Raw genomic sequence first — 21,487 nt, 5'->3', positions numbered from 1 at the left:
ACTACTGGATTAAGCCATTACGTGTTATAGAAAGGAAATTATAGATATTTTTTGAACACGTATAAAAAGTTCCAGGTTTTTTTGAGTTCTAGGAAATCTCAGGTTTTGCTGCTGTTGGGTTTTTTTGCTCAGTCTTTTATTAGTGCAGGTTGACAACACTCAATCAGTGGATTGCCTCCTTGTTTCAGTCTAGTAAGGGCAGCAGATCTACGTTATTCAAACAAGCACAGGATATATCTAAACTGGGAGATGATATTTTGTCGAAGAGGATGAACAGCAGTAGTTTTCTCCATAGTAATAAGAACAGTTGAGATGCTAATGCAGACACGACAAAAGCATTTCCAAAAGCATTACAGGAACCACGGTGGAGGAGTTCCCATCATACTTTTCACAATGCTGGTGATAAGGCTTTTCCCAGTCTCCACTTGCTGTTAATGTGCCTTCCACACAGAGCACAGACAGTCGGCAAGGACCCCTTTTGCTAATTGGTATAAGAACTAGTGTAAATGAACCCATACAAATTGCAGATGGAAAAGCCTATTTGACTAAAGTCTTACCAGTTTTGCCACTTTGTGATTCTATCTACAGCTATTCTCCAGGGTTCTTCCTTGATGGGGCATGAACTGCAATTCTGATTCATCTCAGCTACAAGTTACTAGAACAGGCAGAGTAAGGTAACACATGGCGGTTACTAAGGAGCAATTTTGGCTCTGATTCAGATCAGAATCTAAACACAGGGGCAAGACCATGTGCAGGAAGCTCACACGTGAGTAGAGCAGACGAAAACACTTACGTATCCATTATAAAGCAAATAGTTTCAAATTCCTTTTTTGATATCATACCTGATCTGGAATGCTCCTGTCATTTTTTTGTGGTTTTGCAACCACAATTGCCTTTTTCTACTGTTTTTTTCTCCTTGTTGTTGTAACCAAGCCAGCTGCTCCCCACACATACTGAGCTAGCACAGAGTAACAACCTATTGAGTAGGCAAGATTCACATTAACTCATCAGAAGCTCAAAATGAATTAAATAATTACGGAAAAGATGTTTTGTGTGCCATGTCTTTTGTATTATAGCAATCTCGTAGGAGTTCATTGTAAAAAAAAAAAAAAAAAAAAAGAAATAGAAGTGCAACAGTAGCGGATGCTATTTTGCACTTAGTTTCTGCTCTTTTAATGTTTTGCAAAATTGAAGACACTTGGAGGAATAAGCTTCTTTAAAAGTTTCCTGTTCTTACTTTATTCTGAACTGTTAACTATACCTCTTTTTATCATGTATTAATAATCTCTTTGAAGTACAAGCGTGGTGTTGTTTATTACAAACTGTGAAATGTGGATTAATTTGGAGAAGCCCTTTTTATTCAACAGGCTATAATTTACATTCATGAGCTAAATTTAAAAACATGACTTACGTGGTGTACTCCTCACCAGCAACAGACACCTGTACTTACATACCCACAAAAGAGAGATAATTGTGTCAAAGCATGAGATGGCAGAGCAGTTAACCCAGAGCACCAATAAGAACCACTCCAAAACCTCTGATAAGTCAATGACACACAGAAAATTGTCAGTAGGAAAGTCCTTCCGTCCTCCTGTTCTCAGCAGTGTGTGCTTGGGTTCAGTGCAAGCAAAGCTGCTGATGTGATAAAAATAAGTAATTAAAAACACGCATGCCAGAAACTATTTACTCAGAAACTCTGGCACTGCAGTGCATCTTATGACTCTGTTTTCTTTGAGCATCAAAGTTAAGAATCCTATTTTTCATCAATGTTAAGTCTAGAGTTCTCATTTCCCCCTAATTTCTTGCAGGAAATGGAGGAGATGGAAAAGATGGCATTTATTTAGCTACCACTGGTTTCTTGTTCAGTTAGTGATCAGATCCATTTGTTGAGATATTCTCATCATATGTACCATGTAAAAGAAATCCTGTGGGATATTATCACCATATCTCATTGAAGTGGAAAAACTGGACTGGGGGCAGGGAATGCTTAATTTCTTCTTTTTTTTTTTCTCCTTTTTTTTTTAAGAAGAAAAAAATACTGCTGGCTAGTTAGCAGCAGTGACAAGCCTTGCCTGAATGGGGACTCTTTTACTAAAGCAAACAACCAGGAGGGAAAAAAGGAAAGAAAATTATACCTACTTTAAAGTTGGCTCAACAATATTTATCTAATTTTGGATAATACCCGAACAAACAGTAAGTCAACCTACCATTTTGTGATGAGTAACAGAATTTAAAGCAACTATAAGCAACAATCTTGTAGGAAGACTAAATTATTAGATAAATTCATATTGTGAATTGTACTTGTGAACACACAAGTACCTGAATTTTGAATAGTTTTAGAATAGCTGCATGCCTACATTACATGGCTAAGGAGAGCCACCGAACACACACACAGAGGTAAACAACCTCTGACTCAGTTATCTGTATGTACACACATATTGGGTATTAGTTCAGCACCTACTGGCACAGGTAACTGCTGGACACAGTTTTCTACAAGGCACATGGTAAATATTTAGCAGATTAATTTTGCATTAAGAGAGGCTGATAGTCAATTCCATCTAGTAGAGGGCACCGTGTGCAATTTTGTGGGAGGACAGACAAAAGCACGTCAGAGAAGGGATGGGAAAGCTAGGTGCCAGCTTCTCCAGAAGGAGCTACTTGGGTTGGGCTTGCCTGTTCTTGTCACAGTGGCAGGGGGCTGCCAGCTCTCCCTCTGAATGCCCCAATGTCAAGGCAATGAGAAAAGCAGAAAGAAAAGCTTTTGTACAGAAGCTTCACTGATAGATTTTTGGGCCAGAATCTGTTAATGATAGATTAATTAGGGAATGATCAGTTATCCTTCTGCAGCTTGAGCAGCATTTATGACTCTGAACAAGATGAAACCTTATGTGTTCCCTGCCTGAAGCTTAAGCCATCCAGACAGCACACAGAACACACTGGGAAATCTAGAAGAATATAGAGCCAGAGATATCCTTAAAACAATGTGTTAATATTATTGTTGTCTTGCTTCTTGTAAGTGGCATAATACAGGACACTTCAGAGGGATCTGAAATGCGGTAGTTTGATGGCAATGAGCAGCAATATAAAAATAGAATTGGGTAGCTATAAAGGATAGTGATAACAAGAACACAGTGACTTTAATGAAATTAGTTCTCCTCTGCTTTTCAGCTCAAACTGCCCTCTGCTGACTGGCAAATAATTTATATTTCACAGTCTATTGATTTATAGGTGCCATCACTGCTTTCATGAAGATTGTATATGGACATATGGAGAAAATGGACTGGAAAAGTGCAAATTCGAATTTTCACCATAACCATAAAAAATTAGCTAAGCAGACAAAACATTAATTTGGAAAAAAATCAAGTGAATTAAGAAAGGTATACTTTTATTTTAAAATATATACTTGAAAAATTTGTCTACAGAAGTCTCATTTAATCAACCTGTTTAACTCAGCTGTGTTTCAACTGAGCGTACCCTTGTCAAAATGCCAGTACTTTGCCATGTTTTGTTAAGCCTGCTACTGCTGATTTTTCTACTGTGAGAGCTGGATGGGGCTAGTGCCAGATGGGTTATCTTTACAGTATTTCTACTATGTCTATGGCACTTCTGGCAACGAATTGCCTTATGAGTAAACATTTTTTGTGGTATAGACAAAGATGCAGCAAAGCTTCTAATTATTTTGTGAAAAGACGTACTGTTTGTAGTAAATTAGATGTATAACATCAGCTACTTAGGCCTCATGCACAGTAGTGGCAGAGCTGAAGGACTGATATTTATGCCTTGTTGTAGCTCTGGCAAAGCAAAAAGCATGCAAGAGTAACTCTCAAGTGTTCACCTGAGCACCATCTGCACCTGGGTTAGGGCAAACCCAGGTATCAACACAGGCTGGAGGATGAAGGGATTAAGAGCAGCCCTACAGAGAAGGACTTGGGGGTACTGGTGGATGAAAAGCTGGACATGAGCCAGCAATATGTGCTCGCAGCCCAGAAAGCCAACCGTATCCTGGCCTGCATCAAAAGAAGGGTGGCCAGCAGGGTGAGGAAGGTGATTCTGCCCCTCTACTCTGCTCTGGTGAGACCTCACCTGGAGTACTGTGTCCAGCTCTGGAGACCTCAGTGCAGGAAAGCCATGGAGCTGTTGGAGCGGGTCCAGAAGAGGGCCACGAAAATGATGCGAGGGCTGGAACACCTCTCCTTTGAGGACAGGCTGAGAGAGTTGGGGTTGTTCAGCCTGGAGAAGAGAAGGCTCTGGGGAGACCTTATTGCAGCCTCTCAATATTTAAATGGGGCTTATAAGAAAGATGGGGACAGACTTTTCAGTAGGGCCTGCAGCAATAGGACAAGGGGTAAATGGTTTTAAACTAAAAGAGGGTAGATTCAGACTAAATATAGGGAAGACATTTTTTACAATGAGGGTGGTGAAATCCTGGAACAGGTTGCCCAGAGAGGTGGTAGATGCCCCATCCCTGGAAACATTCAAGGTCAGGTTGGATGGGTCTCTGGGCAACCTGATCTAGTCGAAGATGTCCCTGCTCACTGTAGGGGGATTGGACTAGATGTACTTTAAAGGTCCGTTCCAACCCAAACCATTCTATGATTCTATGAAAACCACCAGTTTTGGCTGAGCTGGTACTCAGCTGATCCATCCCTGGATCTGACTATGGTAACACAAAGACTAGCTCTGACACAGGGAAGGAGAGAGGACTATCCAGTGAGCGGAAGGGCAGGATCACCATTTCCAGCTTCAGACTGCATTCATCTTGGCTTAAAATGATTGTGGAACTATACCTTAGGTTTGGGCTTTGTTTTTTTTTAATAGATTATGGAAGATACTGGCTGAAAAGCCTGGAGATGGAAACACTGTCTTTTCGCAAACAATGCCACGCATATGGCAGCACTGCTGACATCCTGGCTGTAAGTACAAAAATAACTCTTCCTTTTCCCCTTGTAGTTTTTGGTTGTTCTGCTAAACATGCCTACAAACCTGTCAATTAATACATTCATGGGATGCAGAGCACCCTACAGCAGCACACGAAGTAGCATATTGTGTAATACTAGTGTTGGTGGAAAAACAGCACATGAACATATGACCTGTGACTGCAGGGCTAGATTCTTCTCTGAATTTTATGGGAAGATCTGGAATAATTCTACTGACTGAAAAGAAAGTGCCTCAGATTCATGTCAGTGTCATCAGGGCATCAATGCAGCTCTGAATCATAAAATATAGGAAGGTAGAGTTACGGTCATTACAGAAACCTCAATATGTAATTTCCTGAACATATTTAACTTTGAAATCGTCTATCACCCAGACCATAGTAGGTTTTTGCAAATAATATATAATACTGCTTCCTAGGGGGAAAAAGAAAAAAACCCCAAACAACCAAACAGAGTTTAATGATTTACTCAGTAGACTGCCTGGACAAGCACTAGAAATTCCATTCAGAAAGATAGTTTTCTATAGAGATGGGAAAAAACATTTAGATGGTTACTTTTAAGCAGCTCCAAATATTGGATGAAAATGTTATCAGAAGCCAATCATGCTATAAAGCCAATGGAAGGGAAGCTTTTACACTGAGAATAATAGAGAATAAGGCAAGAAAACCATACTGTCTTTGCTTATCCTGCAGATGAACTCCATCTTCATGGAGGCAACTACCAGCTTCATCATTTTTATACACTCAGCTCCACTGACTGACATCAATTCCAGCCCCAATGCTATCCACTTGCTACCATGGCTGATTGTCTCTGCATCTAAATCAAATCAGCATTTTAACAGTTATCAGAACAGCAGACGTAAATAATATCGTTCTCTATTTTTCTTCATTCAAGTGTAATTATTACTTTCTGTTCTCATAAACAAAATGTTTATAAAAAATGACTTCTGAGAAAGAGGTCAAAGTTTTCACAGGATGGGACTTATAAAAAAGAAGACTTCTGGAGAATGAGCAAAGCAGATGGCCATATTCTGCTTTTACCCCTGTCCTCAGAGGGAAATTTCACTGCCATCAATAGTTTCCAAAGTTATGTAGGAATCTGCTGGGAATCTGACTGATTTGCAATATATTTTTGGGTATTTCTGAAAGAGCACAAAAGGTACTCTTTGCTCTGTAAGAGGACACTACATTGGTTAAAGAGAAAAATGCACAAAAATTGCATATACTGGTATCTCTGGCAAACAGATTTGTGCATTTCACAATTCCTAATAGCTGTGAGAGAAGCAAATGTACTCAAACCACGTCAATCATTCCTTCCTATTTGGCAGGGTCCCCCTTGCGCATCACTTCCCACTGCTCATTGACACGATACGAATGCTTGACCTGCCCACAGTTCTGTAACCGGGTGGCCATGGAGCAATGAAATATACTTGGGTTTGCCACCTAGATTTTTTATTAGAACACGAGTTTCAGAGTACATATTGAATATACAAGCCCTGCACACATTCTCAGGCCCTCTATGACCTTGCACAGGTTTGCACAGCAAAAAGACCAAATATCTTTTTTTTTTGCCCTCTCTCTCCTCTTTAGAGATAAAATTTCAGGTTATGTTTATGAGTAATGCTCAATAGTGAGAAAAGGAGCTAGGTCCACACCTCCCACAAGTTTAAAAAAAAATAAATGCATCTTGGGAACCTTGTTCCTTCAAGTGAATTACACCATGCTCAGACCTCCAAATTTAACACTGAAACCTCACCACATTTTTAGATTTTTTTTTTTCAATGTAACTCTGACAAACACAAGGCACAGTGAAATACCAGGCAAATTAAAATGCACAGATTTAGAACTCAAAACAAGATACTGCAATACACACATATCAATGCTGAGAAGTTGGGAGGAGACTTGGCTGCATCACCAACTAACTGTTATCTGACAAAATGCTTTGCACTGAGACTCAATCACAGCCTCTGAATCAGAAAGCTCTTACATGACTGAAGGAGAAGTATAGCTTCTGGATTCTTTGCCTCTGTCTGTCTGACAGACACCTTCCTGCCAGGGAAAAAAAACCAACCCACCTTGTGGTTTAATGCCTCTCTGGCATTAAGGTTACTGCTTTTCAGAAGGTTTTAATTTTTTCTTCCCCCTGCCCTTTCTAGAGGTCATGTTGCTGTAGCTGCACTGATCCTCAGGTTTCACGACAGGATCTGTGCCTGCTCCGGCTAAGCTTGGAGTGCAGCAGTAAATGGGCTCTGCAATCACCACGCTAAACCAGGTGTCCTGCTTTCAGCTGGGACAGAGTTAATTTTCTTCCTAGTAGCTGGTATAGTGCTGTGTTTTGGATTTTAATATAGGAATAATATTGATAACGCACTGATGTTTTAGTTGTTGCTAAGTAATATTTACACTAGTCAAAGGCCTTTCAGCTCCCCATGCTCTGCCAGGTGCACAAGAAGCTGGGAGGGGGCACAGGCAAGACAGTTGATCCAAACTGGCCAAAGGGCTATTCCATACCATATGACGTCATGCTCAGTATATCAGCTGGGGAGAGTTGGCCTGGGAGTAGCGATCGCTGCTTGGGGACTGGCTGGGCATCAGTTGGCAGGTGGTGAGTGGATGCATCACTTGTTGTTTTCCCCAGGGTTTTGTGTGCCCCCCCCCCCCCCCCTTTTCTTGTTTTCCTTTTCATTACAAATTATTATTTATTATTATGATTATATATTTTATTTTCTTTTTACCAATTATTAAACTGTTCTTCTCTCAACCCACAAGTTTTCTTACTTTTGTTCATCTGGTTTTCTCCCCCATCCCACCAGGAGGGTGAGCGAGTGGCTGGGTGGTACTTAATTGCCAACTGGGGCTAAACCACAACACCAGGCATCTGAAGGTGGTCACCACCTGCTAAAAAAGACACCCACCCCTTCACACCAAAGAATGCAAGGAGGAATGATTTTTCTTTGAAACAGTGTTATATATGCCAGCGAAACTTCTTCTGTGACCTGATGCTGCTACATCGCTAGAAGACACTTTCAAATGATAGACTCCTTTAGGGGGAACCTGCTCTACCTGTAGCAGTACTTTATTCCTGCTAGTTAGCCTTTCTTTTCTGAGATGGGAGCAAAGGGAAGTGATGCATATCAGAGAAGGTACTCACCTGCCTTTAAGGGAAAATCAGATGTATGATGATATATGCTGTGTTGAGCTAAAGAAATAAAAAACTATTTGGAAGGGATTATGTTGCCTTGCATACAGCTGCTTGTATTCCTTAAAAGTAAAAAAAGCTGATGAGTGACCTGTTCCAGCAAAATATATTAAAAACAGGTCTCAAGTTATATCTTAACTACAAAGAGTTACACCTTTCAGAAGTGGGGATGGACTATATGGTTGCATATATTGAGAACACTTTAATAGATATGAAGTGTTCTATGAAGCAGTTCTGAAGATATCGAATCTACCCCCTGCAAGAGAAGGGGAACAAGGGTCTGGATCTGTAGTCCAGAGCCCAGACTAACAGACTGCTAGTTTCACGTGAAGCCTACAGAGCTAGGAAGCATGATGACGTGGTGCTTGCACACTTCCCGTTTTCACCAGTGGAACTCCTAAAGCAACAGCAAAGCAAATCAGCGAACACCAAGTTAAAGAACACAGGAAGTTTTGGTCTTCCCATTGCTTTTGTATGTGTCAAGGATCCAACTTGCTGCTAAAGGTAGAACATTGAACTAGGAGCAAGATCTACTCTTATTACAACTCTTATTTTGTGGCATCAGAGTACCTTGCAAACACTGTTGAATTCAGCCTCACAATACTTCTGTCAAATGCTAAATATTCTTATATTCCCCATGGGAAAACTCATGAAAAGAGCTATTACCCAGAGATAGGAAAGAAATGCACAACAAAAGTGGAAACAGAAAGCAAGGCTTTAACCAACAGACTGCATATGACGTATTTTGCAGAGGATGCTTTGTACTGGGCATAACTGGCAGGGTTTTGGTATCAGGGGGATACAGGGGTGACTTGTTGTGGTGGGAGGCCATGAACTGCCCTGTGCCAGTCACAGCTACTTCCAGCTGCCCCTGAAACCACTGCAAATAACCCATCATGTGCCAAAAATTCAACCAGTCAGAGAAGCACATGTTGCCTCTGTTCACAGATATTTAAGAAAGCAGCAGACACTAAGAGGATAGGACACGTGGCTGGTGGCACTGTTGGGGATGTGGCTGGATACGTACACTTGGAAGGAAGTGCCCTGTGCCAGAGCAGGCACACCCCTGAAGGGACTCTGGGTCATGGGCAACCCACACCAGAGCAGGGACACCGCGGAGGGACTGTGTCCCATAGTAAACCCATGCTGGAGTGGAGGAAAACAAGTAAGACACAAGAAGCAGTACACACATCCCCAGTCTCCTGCATTGCCCCTCACCTCACCAAAGGGATTAGGAGCAGCTGAGTGTAACATGTAGCAAAACCAAGGTAAGTTGAGACTCAGAAGTGGGGAAGAGAAGTTTTTTACTGAGTTAGAGCCTGGGGGAGAAAGGTGCTTCTTCACCAAGTGTTTTGTTTAATTGTCTTTTCTTCCTCATTACCCAGATCTGTAATCAAATTTTTTAAAATGTCAATAAATTAAGTAAAATTCCCCGAACCAAGACCGTTTTGCTCATGATGTGCTTATAAAGTACGCTGGCATATTTCTTAAGTCCTACATACTATGAAATCTGTTGTTAGAGAAAATGGATGACAGGAAGGAAGTAGAGGGGCATTACTGCCATAGCTGGGCTGCCATTTGAACAGTAAGTTACTGTGCTGAGGCAGCTGCATTAAGATTCTCACTGAAAAGCATATTTAGATGAAGTGTTTAAAGCACCCTATACAAGCAGTCACCTACACAAGGTGAGGGTGGGATGGAGGTAATAGCAACCACTCCACTAGACAGTTCTGGCCATGGGAAGGAGGCTCAGAAATTAATTAAGGTGAACTACTGACAGTGGAAAATAAAGCTGGTCACACAGGGAGCCAGCACAAAGAAGATGTCACATCTTAAAATTCAAACCTTAGCTGATTTCCTGATAGCCTCCCCATGTAGGTGTGCCTTAAAGGTTTTCTGAGAGCTCTTGCGGTACAGCCTGCCTTGTCTGCCTGTTGCTGCAGGAAAGGGCAGATATGCTTTCAGACTTCTTCTTTCCCCCAAATTAACCAATTGGACATGTGGTTTTTTTCCTCAGGACCACCTGCGGGGTCAGTGACTGTGCCAGCTTCCTTTTTTGTCCACACATAAAACAGCTCTATGAAAGACTCGGGGATCTGTCAAATTAACATAGTGATGGGGATGGGAAAAAGATACGTAGCATTTTAAACTATAGCTCTTCTGACTGCAGAAAGGACAAGTTACGCAACTTCCGAATGGGAGGGCAAACCCTATTTGACTCATTTGATTTTATAACTGCTGCATGGAGTTGCAAAAGGCTGATAAAATCTATTTTAAACAAAGAGCGTAAGTCCTGCAGGCTAATATTACTACTCATCTACTGCCTGCTTCCCCAATTATTCTCCCTTCTTGAAGTTATGTTGATAAATCAGTTGCCTTCCTGTTTACTAAAGCATGTGGCAGTCTGTTTATTTAATCAGCTCTTGGCCCATTTTCTAATTAAGGGAGACAATGTAGGCTCATTTCCTGCCATGGTGAACCTGGCAGTGCACAGGTTGTCCTCAACTACTGCATTAAAATTCAAGATTATTTGTAATGTCTGCTTTTGTTTGGCAACTCCGTCCCTTCTCTCTGCCCAGCTGAAGACTAAAATACAGACATAGTTTTTTTTCTGCATTTCCACATTGTTGAAACCCATGCAAATCAAGGACAGGAAGATGGAAACAGGTGGAGCTTTGTCAGTTTGCTGACATGGTGCCTCCCCAGTGCAGGTGAAACATTTTTCTGGGAGATCCTGCATCCCAGCAAAGTTAATAATACTGCATCATATGATGATCTTAAGGATAATTTTGTGAAGGGAGGGAATGCTGGAATGCAAGGGGAAAGCACACACCAGTTGGAGCACGCTCCTAGCTTGCTCTGCCGCTGGACTTGGGCCACCTCCTGCACCCGTCTGGCCCCAAACCTTTGTCTGTCTGCTTAGTGCAGGAATATTGCTAACCACCAACTGCAGCATTAAATAATTTTTGTGCTCTCTGTATTCCAAAGCAAGCAACGATTGCCTCTCTTCCTACCTCTGAGGTACCCTGCCTTGGATCTTGCTTGTGACACACCCTTAGTATTTAACAGCTACAGCTAACCTGGGATCACTAGTCTGGCAGGGAAGTTCCCTTTTGCAGGGCCTCCTTCTATCCCTTAGGACACATTTAGAGGACATATTAAGTTCTCTTATCTAGAAAGAAACCATGGATACATTGCAAGTTATCAATACATGCCATAGGCAGTGTCTTTCAGTGGGCCTTGTGAACTGCTGAAAACAAGATCATCCATTTTGTCTCTCTCATTACAGGCTCTCCTTCAATCAACATAAGCATATACATGTACCACACCTGCAACAGCTCCAATTCCTGCAGAAACACAGGCAAACATAACTTTGCCACACTTTCAGAAGTGTTTCATACCAGCTATGCTATACGCCTCTTTACAATGTGCCTTTACGTGGAACAACTGAAAACCTGACGTGGTCCTGGGCAGCCCTCTCAAGGTGACACTGCTTTGAGCAGGGGTTTGGACTACATGATATCCATAGGTGCCAGCCAACCTCAGCCATTCTGTGATTGTGTGGAAAAAAAAAATCCCAGTGGTTCTAGCACTTCATCAATAAACTGTACAACACAGTATTTTCCAAATTCTGACCCATGGAGAAATGTTGCCCTGATCCCTTTTAAAGTTGGCTAAATGCCCACAGTGAGGGTTTGTGCATAAACTGCTTTCTGAATTGTGCCCTATTTTTTGTTCTTGGCTTACGCTTTTATTTTATTTGCATTTGCAAGCAACAGAAAAAGTGTTTCCATTTCTGGAGCCTTACTTTTAGAAACAATGAATTTAATTTTGATCTATTTCAGTCCAAAAGGAAGTGTCCGGTTTTGTTACTCTGCTAATTGTCTGAATCTCTGTCTCACGTCATCTGTCTCACTTAGATCCAGAGCACACTCTGGATCTAACACACTCAATACCTTCACAAACGTCTACTTAAAGACAAAAAAACCACCACAATTCACCTTTACATAGACCACTGTTCCCTTCACATGCATTCAAGTGACTGCTATGACTACCATGCTGTTACTGACGAATGAAAAAAGACAGAATAAAATTATACATAAAATATATAGTACAGGAAGAAGCAGAAGACAAATGAACTTCTATTTTCAAATGGCAGTATTTCCCACCTTGTATTTTTCTATACAAAATACATTGCACTTTTTCTACTGAGCCTACTGAGCATCTCACAAATACTGCAGCATATGGAATGGGTCTATGGACAGAGGCAAGAGTTCATCCCTTTAAATTGCCTGTGTTCAACCATGGACCTTATTCCCAGAGGAAACCCACTGCAACAAGTGTGGGAAAGGCTCAGTGAAGGGAGGAGGAAAATTTCCTAGAGCTTTCCCCCAGACCCCACACTTACCAAAGGCTCTAGTTCTTTGCGGTCTATGAGGTTGAGCTCTGTCACAAAGTAATAAAAATGCTTGTAACAGGTATTGACGTGGGCCTCAGCCCCCATAAGGATGATACGGTCAAAGTGATGGATGTAGACGTGAACAAACACCCGAAAAAGCCGGCAGAGTATCTTCTTGCAGATCTGAAGGAAGTTCTTTGGAAAGGGAACACCTGTGAATAGAGAAGGCAGGGTTGTCATAACCATCCTGTCATCCTCCCAAGACAACAGCTTTGGAGCAAAGTGTGAGTTTGTAACTGCAAACTAGGTTATGACTTCCTACGCCTCCTTTCCAATCCAGAAGATCACTTAATGCATACATTTATGTGACCACTAGCACCAAAGATAACCAAATACTTAAGCAACTTTAATGGATCAAGACCGACAGGTACTGGTCCTTTTTCCTTGAATAATATAATGGAGGAATATTCAGTATTGTAATGTTCAGAAATGTGATTTTCACTGCAGTGCATACTGTCCCATTAACATCAATAGCTTTACATCCTGAGGTGGCTGTTCCCCATACTGATATATCCAGACCTCGTCCTAGAAGTGATAGTCACTCTCCTACTCATCTTATTCAACAGTGGCATTTCACAGCATTAAACTTAATAACAAATTTGAAATAACTGACTGAAGGACAGAACCCTTTGCTTTCACCTTCCTCCCAGTTATGTGTACCTATCCGATTGCTCTTTTAATAGGAAAACACTTGAAGAGACACAGGAACAGGTCTTCCAAAATACCTTAGAAGTTAGAGCACTTCGCAGCTGGAGACTCCAAAGCAGCAGCAAAAGCAACACTTGCAAGTAAACAGCCAGGCATCCACAATGTGGCACCAATAATTCCTTCAAAACCACCCTTCATTAAAGACGGATCTTGCATGGCATTGCGTACCACAGAGCTGCCCCAAAAAGCTGAACGGTTCATCTCCTTCTATGACTGTGCCTCAGACATGGTGACTTTAGTGCCATGCTTGAAACTCTACTGCTACTTTGCTTTGTTGTACATCCTCCTAATTTTTTAGTTATAGTTCATGTTTTAGTCAGATTTGAACTACGTAACTGTAGTTATTGTTTCTTTAAAAAAAAAAAAAAACCAAACCAAAACAAAACAACAACCCACAGCTAACCAGTCCCATACTCCTTAAAAGCCCAGCTCATGCTCTCAACAAGAAAAAAGTTTCTTATTTGCAGAAAGAGGATGGAGGTATTAAATTAACACTATTGCAAGCTTTCTAGTTTTCAAATTTTAGTCCCCTGTTAAATATTGCTCAGCACTTGCAAGAGTGGTGAATTAGTGGTCAAATTTCCCAGTTTCACTGAGGGGGACGTGAGGACATACAGTGAGAATTTCCATGCTGACAACAGATTTTTGATTACAGACTACATAAAATATCAACTGTGGCTGTAACCAGTCTGGGTCCCATCAACAGAAACATGTGCCTTGTTTTGGACTCCCTGGCCAAGGACATACCAAGGTATATCCATTGCAGATGTGAACACTGCTATGTCTGTTAGCATGTGAGTGAGGAAGCACATCAGCATGCAGAAGCACCCTGCTCAGTGCATCCCTGAACTGCCTCTACATTTGCCATTGCTGAGGTGCAGATAATGTGGGAAAGCGTCTTAGGGTTTTTTGGCCTGTACTGGGTTCATCAAAGGCAAATCCTTTCGATGTAATTTCAAGCAGCTTTAGAGAGGCAGTGCAGCCCTTCTTACTCCTGATGTACAAATCAGGGACCAGAGAAATAGCTGCATCTATCAGAGCACAACTACTTTATCTCCTTAAGAAATGTTTGCTTTTGGTTCTCACATCCATTCATCTCAATGCTAAAGCTAACATCAAAGGTCATAGAAGAGGAGGCCTAAATGCTCAAGCCATGAACTGAGACATCGCTAAGCTACGGAAATGATAATATGTACAGATGTCTTGGCAATATTTGAATCAAAACTCCATGCAATTAGCCAAACACCTGGATTATAACAAACTATCGTTGTTATTTCCAAGGGCAAAATAAATACAGTCTACCAAAAAACATAACAGAAACCTAGTTAGCTGCTTATTAGCGAGGGGTATCGCATTCCAGCCATCAGAGCATGGCTAAATTCAGGAATGATTACAGCAGCAGCCTGCTTTACATTTTTGTAAAAGCTACCCAAACCAGAATTTTAAAAATATACCCAAGAAAATGTTAAGTCTTTAAAAAGGGGAAAGGGGAATAGCTGGCACTTGTCACTGCAAGCTGGTTCACTGAACTGAGAGATGAATTCTTGAAGGCAGAATATTTTCCGATCCAGGGCAGGCATGTCCCAAAATGGAGAATAATTAGTTTCATCTTCCACAGGCTGACGTATGATTGTTACTGAAGAATGTTACCATAATGAAGAAACTCATACTTCTGTATTAACTGACTAAAATAAGCTGAATAAACCAAGCTGACAAATCCTTTAACTTCTCTGCAGCCCATGTTCCCACTTAACACTTACAGGCAGTAAGTGCAAAGGCCGTAGAGCACTGTTTCTGCTGCGAGCAAGGACTTCCATCTGACAGCTTTTTCGATGTGTTAGGCAGTCAATTTGAGGACACGTAAATAACACCCAGAAAAAAAATAACTGGTGCAGAACAGCCTAGGGTGCATAATAAACTTGCAGTGTTCCCACTGCTCCTCGCGTGCATTCAGTTTTCAGACAGGCTGTGTAGTTTGACTTGCTGTTGCAGAACTTCTCCAATTTTGCAAAGGTCTACCTGTTTCATTTACTCTTAAATAAATAGTGAAACACTGCTGCTATCACAGATTTATCACGTGAGTATGGCAGAATCCATAAAGGCTCTCTGACGTCTCTCCCCTTCCTGCAAAACTGCTGTACAAACTGACACGGTGTCCTAAATAGTTAAAAAGTGCCTCCTTGAACCACTGAAAGCAATTGTGCAGTGAGCTAGACTCCTCAGCCTTGGAGAGCCTGCCAGCCAGTCTGTCCCTGGAGTACAGAGGAGGTTCAAAGTCTGGTCAGCCTCAAGGTACAGATGAGCATATGGAGGTGGCTGCAGCACTAGTTTAAACATACACTGTGCTGCTCTTTGTGTTCAAAATTAGACAAAAGGATGGTAGAAATGCAGTCTCAAAGAAAAAAAAATTCTAATACAACAGAACAGATTCTGATCTCAGTTACAGTAGACTGAATCCAAGGTAATGCCATCAAAATTTTAAAAATCAGAGTGAAATTATTCTAGATTTATATTCTGAGGTCAGAATTTGGCCTAATGTTTTGTTCCCACTGCAACTGCTATAGTTATAAATAAATCAACCACAGAACATAATCATTACAAGCGGCTCTTGGGAATGGACTTGCTTAGATTTAGACCCTTGACTTGTTAGGGAGCCCATTCTGTGTCCTTCAGCTCAGCCACAACAGCCTTTGCCTTCTCCCCCTCCCAGCTCTCGTTTAACATGGAGTCCGGGTTTAATAAGTCCTTTCCTGGAACTCTGTAGTTAAAAAAGGAGAGGAAGAGAGAGAAAAAGAAACCCTCCAAAAGTATTTATTTAAACTTTGGACTCTTTTTAGCAGTGAAAAAAATTTCCAAGAAGAAAGATGACTGTCTTACTATCTGCAAGGTGATACTGTAAAAAACCAGAATGTAAAAACACCAAATTAGATTGCTGAGTTATGGTTATTAAAAGGCAAAGAAATACAAAGATGACACTGAAACTTTTGAGCTAGCTGCTGCTTGCTGAAAAAAGTATTTCTCGATGAGTGAACTGTCAGCCTTGACTCATCTGTAGGCTGAGATGCTGTAGGCCCCGTGCTGCTGTATGAGAAGAAAGTAACAAAAGGGTCCTTTTTGTTACCCTGGTGTTCAAATCCCCAGAGCTCTCCATTATGTCCCAAGAATGTGCAAGCAGCTTTTAAACGTCCCAGTCCCCGTAGAAGCTCCTTTAACTCTGGGTTATATATGCAATTGGGAAACAATTCAGTGGGGGGTAGATAGGCATGGTACACCCAGTAACAAACATGGCCAGCATGACTGTACCCATACCTCTCTGGAGTGTGTGCTGTACGTGCCAGTGCTGTACAGCTGCCTCCTGCAGAAAAGCTGCACCCATATACCCTGGTGACAGAGGCACCACAGCAGCACAGGGAAACAATCACGTTGTTTTCCCTGTGCTCCAACCTCCTCGTACTCCTTTGACCTTTTTGCTTCTGTTGACTTGCTAGAAAAGGCTACTCCTAACATGAGCAGGACTCTCTACAACTTCCAAAACTCAACTTGCCCGATCAATTTAAGAAGCTCTTTTCCATCAGAAAAATGGAAGGATTTTCCCCTTCTTTTTGAAAACAGCCTTATACCCACAGCTGTCTGTAGGCTATCGCTTCATTCCTTACATGTTCTTAATTTGCTATCAGGTAATTTGCTCCTGCACCAGCATGAGCATCCAGATCTACTCTATCCATCACCAAATGGACACATAGCACAGTGTTAACAAAGTGAGTCATGCCATTGATCTGTTGTCTTATTTCTTTGAGTATTCCACATACATGACAACTGCAGACAGTGTCCTGGCCCTCCTCTCTGGACACTCGCTCTCCAAAAGCAGTATTATGACTGCTATCTGCTCAAAAGGCTGGTCACAGTAACATAGAAAAGTATGCTGACCATCTTGTGCAGTGATTACCAGTAAGTTAATGTTCTGTTGGTTTAAAACATAGATGTTTTAATGCCATGATGAAAGTCCTCATTTAAACCCTGCTGATACAAAAACTGTTCTTTGTATAATGTAAAAAAATGGTGGGATAAGACAGAGAGAATAAAAGTTAAAGAAACTAAATTATGTGGGGATAAAGGAGGGTAACTAAAGGTCTGAGAGGAATACAACAGGCAAAAAGTCTGTCTCATTTGATATACGACAATCTTGAACCTTCTTACTTCAACACATATCACACCTCCCCTGAAGTAGGTCAGTTGCACAGGTTAGAGAGGAAACAGAAGAAAAGTCATGATACGGTTTGTCTTTGTTGCCCGATTCATTATCTCTAGGCAAGAGTCAGAAAGTATATGGTCCCAGAAAGTCGATGCTGAGGAACCAGAGAGAACAACTCAGACTTTTTGCCTGTAATGTTACATGCGGTTCTCCACTGGCTCACACTCCCGCCTGTAACACGCAATGAAAACGACTTGCTCAGTTAAATCTTCTGTGACACCAGACGCATGAGCATTTTTGACCTTCTGTATTTGTGTGGTTTGAAGTCTTGCTTTACTCAAGGGAAGCTGGTAAGCTCTTTGACAATTCTGCACAGAAATTTTGCTGCACATTTGAAAATCCTTTTATAGGCCACAGTCGTAATTCATTCTTTTTTAAAAATATTCATGTGAGAAAAAAGAGAGACTCCCTTCTCCATTGGCAAAAGGACTGACACTATACTATTGCAAACACAGCTTACCAACCTGGTAAAGTAAGAATTTTTTCCAGTTTTATAATAAGGAATAAGAAAAAAGTGTTCCCAGAAAGTAACAATTGGGAGAAGGCACCTGAACCATACCCTTCCTCCCCTTGTCCCTCCGTGTTTTCCTTCTCCTGTCCCTGCCCCAAGTACAAAAATTTGCAAAAGATGCCCTCAGCTATTGCTGGAAGCTTTGCTGCAAAAACTCCTATCCTGATCCAAGCAGATGTTTAATGTTATCTCAGTGTGTTAGTCGAGGAAGCGTCTGTCTCAATGGCCAAGGAAAACAATGTCAATTGCTGGACTTTGTTCCTCACATAAATAAACAGACAGCTGCAAAATATTAGGGATAAACTAGACTACCATGTACCTACATCCTCCTGATACTCCCCTCCTTTCTGCTCTTGTATCAGAGAGAGCAGAAGAAAGGAAAACAGTCTTGAGATTATACGGCTGTCTAAGTAAAATGGTGTCCTTTTCTCTTTTTAAGCAGGAATGCCTCTAACAGTGTTAATCTTGAGTGAATAAATCAGCAGTCAGATCTTCAACAAAGGTACTCATGTGCTGTCCTGGAGAGAACTCTAAATGGAACGGGGTACAGATCAGAAAATTGTTTGAGGCTTTGCACTACCTTAACATCCACAACAGCTCTCCCTGCTGCTGTATATCAAGAAATGGGCGATGGCACAAATTTTGCCATTTAATTAAAATGTCACCAGAAGAGGTGTCTTATAATGCAAATACTGTGAAACACCTAAGTATGCAAAGCACCTGAACTGACCCTCCCTGAAATCAGAGGACAGAGGGACCTAAATCCTTGCACTGCATAAACCAGATCCCTTGGATTTTAAGCAAATTTACAATCGCTGTTCCTGACTACAATCTGACTTCCACCCTGTTACTACTTCTGCTTCTGCTGCTGCAGAGGAACAGAAGAGAAACACTGCAATGCCAGACAGCAGAACACTCTCGCTGCCTCTTGGTAAAAACAAAGGCTAGTTTTACCCCAGACAATAATCAGGCTGCTAAACCGATTAGAATAGATCTGCAGGTCTTCAAGGCAATGAGAACACTGAATGACATAAAAAGCTGTAGAGTCATGGTTGTGTGACAGTATAACTCATCTGCCCTGGAAGATCCATCTTCACCATAGTAACAAAATGAGATTTGTTGGAGCATTGCATTTGAACAACTTTATATGGCATTAATATTTACATAGTCTAAAATAGGCTTGGAGATCCATTAGAATAATTTAGAGCTCTCCCTGCCTTAGCAGAAACTATAATACAGGTGAACAAAATGCAGCGTCTTCTGAGACAGAAAATATAGCAGCCATTTGGCAGTATAACAGCTTAGGATGGGAAAAGAGAGTTTATTAACCTGATGAGTGAATGTAGGGAAAAAGTAGGTACGAACACTGGAGCCTGGCCAAGATATCAATGGAAAAACTTTCCTCCCCACCTGGCAGGGGTTTGTTAATAGCTTTGCTCCTACAATACTTACCATGGTCTGACAATTTCTGGGTAATGACATGGTTTTTGGCTTTCCATGCTGAGTGCACCACTGGCCAGCATGGCTTTTATTTTTGTTATTAACTTCTGATGTCTTCAGGAAACAAACATTCTGGTTCCCCATTAATTTCACTGGGACACTGGAAGAAACATGCTGTTCTAAGGGCCCTTCTAGGGCTTACTGATGCAGCAAGATGCAGCAATATGAAACATTACCAGAAGCAGCAAGCAGCATGGTCTTGCAGATGCAGTCAGAATCAGACAAAACAGCCTCCTGTCCCCAAGACACAGATGTTCCAGCAGTTAAGTGAAAAACAGAGGCCTTACATCTGCCAAAACTCATGGCATAACATTAACAAGTAACTGTAGTTGAAAGGTTAATATCACAAAAGAAACATTCGTTCTTCAGATGATTACTGTGCTAAATTCCTTTTCAGTGGGACATTAGAAGGAACATTCAGGCAGTTCTAACACCTCAGACCACAGCCCTTGTGTCTCCTAATGCAGGTCATTTTCTGGACCTTTGATATCTGCGCTGATTTAGGAATCTTGTATGTGTATGAGAATATCCTCCGTGCATATGGATAGTTCCTTAGAGAGGTGATTTAGAAGTTTTAAATAAGTTATTTTTTCCTCCAGTAAAATGTAGCTCTTCCTTGAGAAAGAGAAAGACAAGTATATAGCAGCATGCAAGGGAAGTTTAGTGGAAGATCGGAAGTTCTGATCCAGAAAACTAAGGACAAAAAAAACAAAGAACAGAATCCTGGTCCCTGACTTTCCTTGAATTAATCCTGATTTACAACAGTGCAGCCTGGAATAAAGTCTGGCATCCTGGAAGAGAATTCTGCAGGCTGAAAAACAAGAGCCAGTCGGGGCTTTTAAATCTGCTTTTACATGTTTAACTATTTTTGCTTTTATAACATCGGATCTGGGGGTAACACAACAGATGCTTTTCACTACTCTGTTTTTACAACAGTTAAACGGTTGTAAAATTGAATGAACCCATCACCTGAAGAAAAAAGAGCCAAGCAACCCTCTCCCAGCACAGTTAAGCACTCTCAAACATCAGAGAGCTAAGCCAGATTCACTCTTCAGAAGTCTGTAACTGCAACCTTAGCTACTCTGTCTTCAGTTGCTGCCAATCCATGCCCTTGCTCAACTGAGGGCCTCCTCAGGCATCCAAAGTTTTGGTTCCCTTGTTTTCTCAGAACTGCCTTACTGGAAGAGGTCAGTCCCTCCCTCCCATGTAAACACTATCTGATGTTTAAATACTAAACAGGATATCCAGCTTTCCTCTGAGGAACGTTCAGCACATGCCTGGTATGCACTGGTTGCATCAAGTTCAGTACCAAAGGCAGTAGTGACTGTTTTCTTTTCAGAGCAGAGCTGGAGAAGGTAGTGTTGTCTGTCTTTTATATATCACTCAGGTTTTTTGGCAGTATTTCCAGACCTAAGGACACTCAATTCTCTTTCTACTGTTTTGCAGGGGAGTATGTTTATCAACAGAAAACTGATGAATCTGGGCAGTTGCACTCTTCATGCCATCTTGAAGCCACTGTGCTGAAAGGAATAGAAGACTTGCAATGTCAGAAAGGCAGAAGACATAGCATGACTCTCTAGCCCAGTGGGTAAAGTCTTGCTCTTGGAAGTGCTCCTGCATTTTGCAGTAACATATTCATCTCATAAAAGGAAACCCATTTCAAATCATTCTGGAATAGGAAACAGAGTACACAGGACTTCATGCTCACAGATGACGGCACTTTCCAAGAGATTTCAGGTTATATCAGCAGGCATGCACGCACACACACAACTCCACACATGAAAGCACACTCATACACACTCACACTGTGAAGCCTGTGTAAAAGCTACCATTGACTGACAGGTTTGGGATCCAGTGTAATTCCAAAAGAGGAACTAATGTCATATAAAGAGGATTTGAATATTTTGATTGCATATGCCCCTATA

The 21,487-nt window shown here is 41.4% G+C and overlaps 1 protein-coding gene across 2 annotated transcripts in view; it reads right to left on the bottom strand.

Moving 5' to 3' along the window:
* The window catches only part of MOB3B (MOB kinase activator 3B), a 106,551-nt gene that overhangs the window by 12,011 nt on the left and 73,053 nt on the right, over window positions 1-21,487 (bottom strand). For both annotated transcript variants that reach the window (XM_075527499.1, XM_075527500.1), the window contains exon 4: window positions 12,541-12,743. In XM_075527499.1, coding sequence (XP_075383614.1) covers window positions 12,541-12,743 — 203 coding nt within the window. The remainder of the gene's footprint in view (window positions 1-12,540; window positions 12,744-21,487) is intronic.

Source organism: Mycteria americana, chromosome Z (genome assembly GCF_035582795.1).
Source record: "Mycteria americana isolate JAX WOST 10 ecotype Jacksonville Zoo and Gardens chromosome Z, USCA_MyAme_1.0, whole genome shotgun sequence".
Taxonomy (NCBI): domain Eukaryota; kingdom Metazoa; phylum Chordata; class Aves; order Ciconiiformes; family Ciconiidae; genus Mycteria; species Mycteria americana.
Note: the sequence above shows the minus strand (reverse complement) of the source record. Positions and strands in the feature narration are given on the sequence as shown.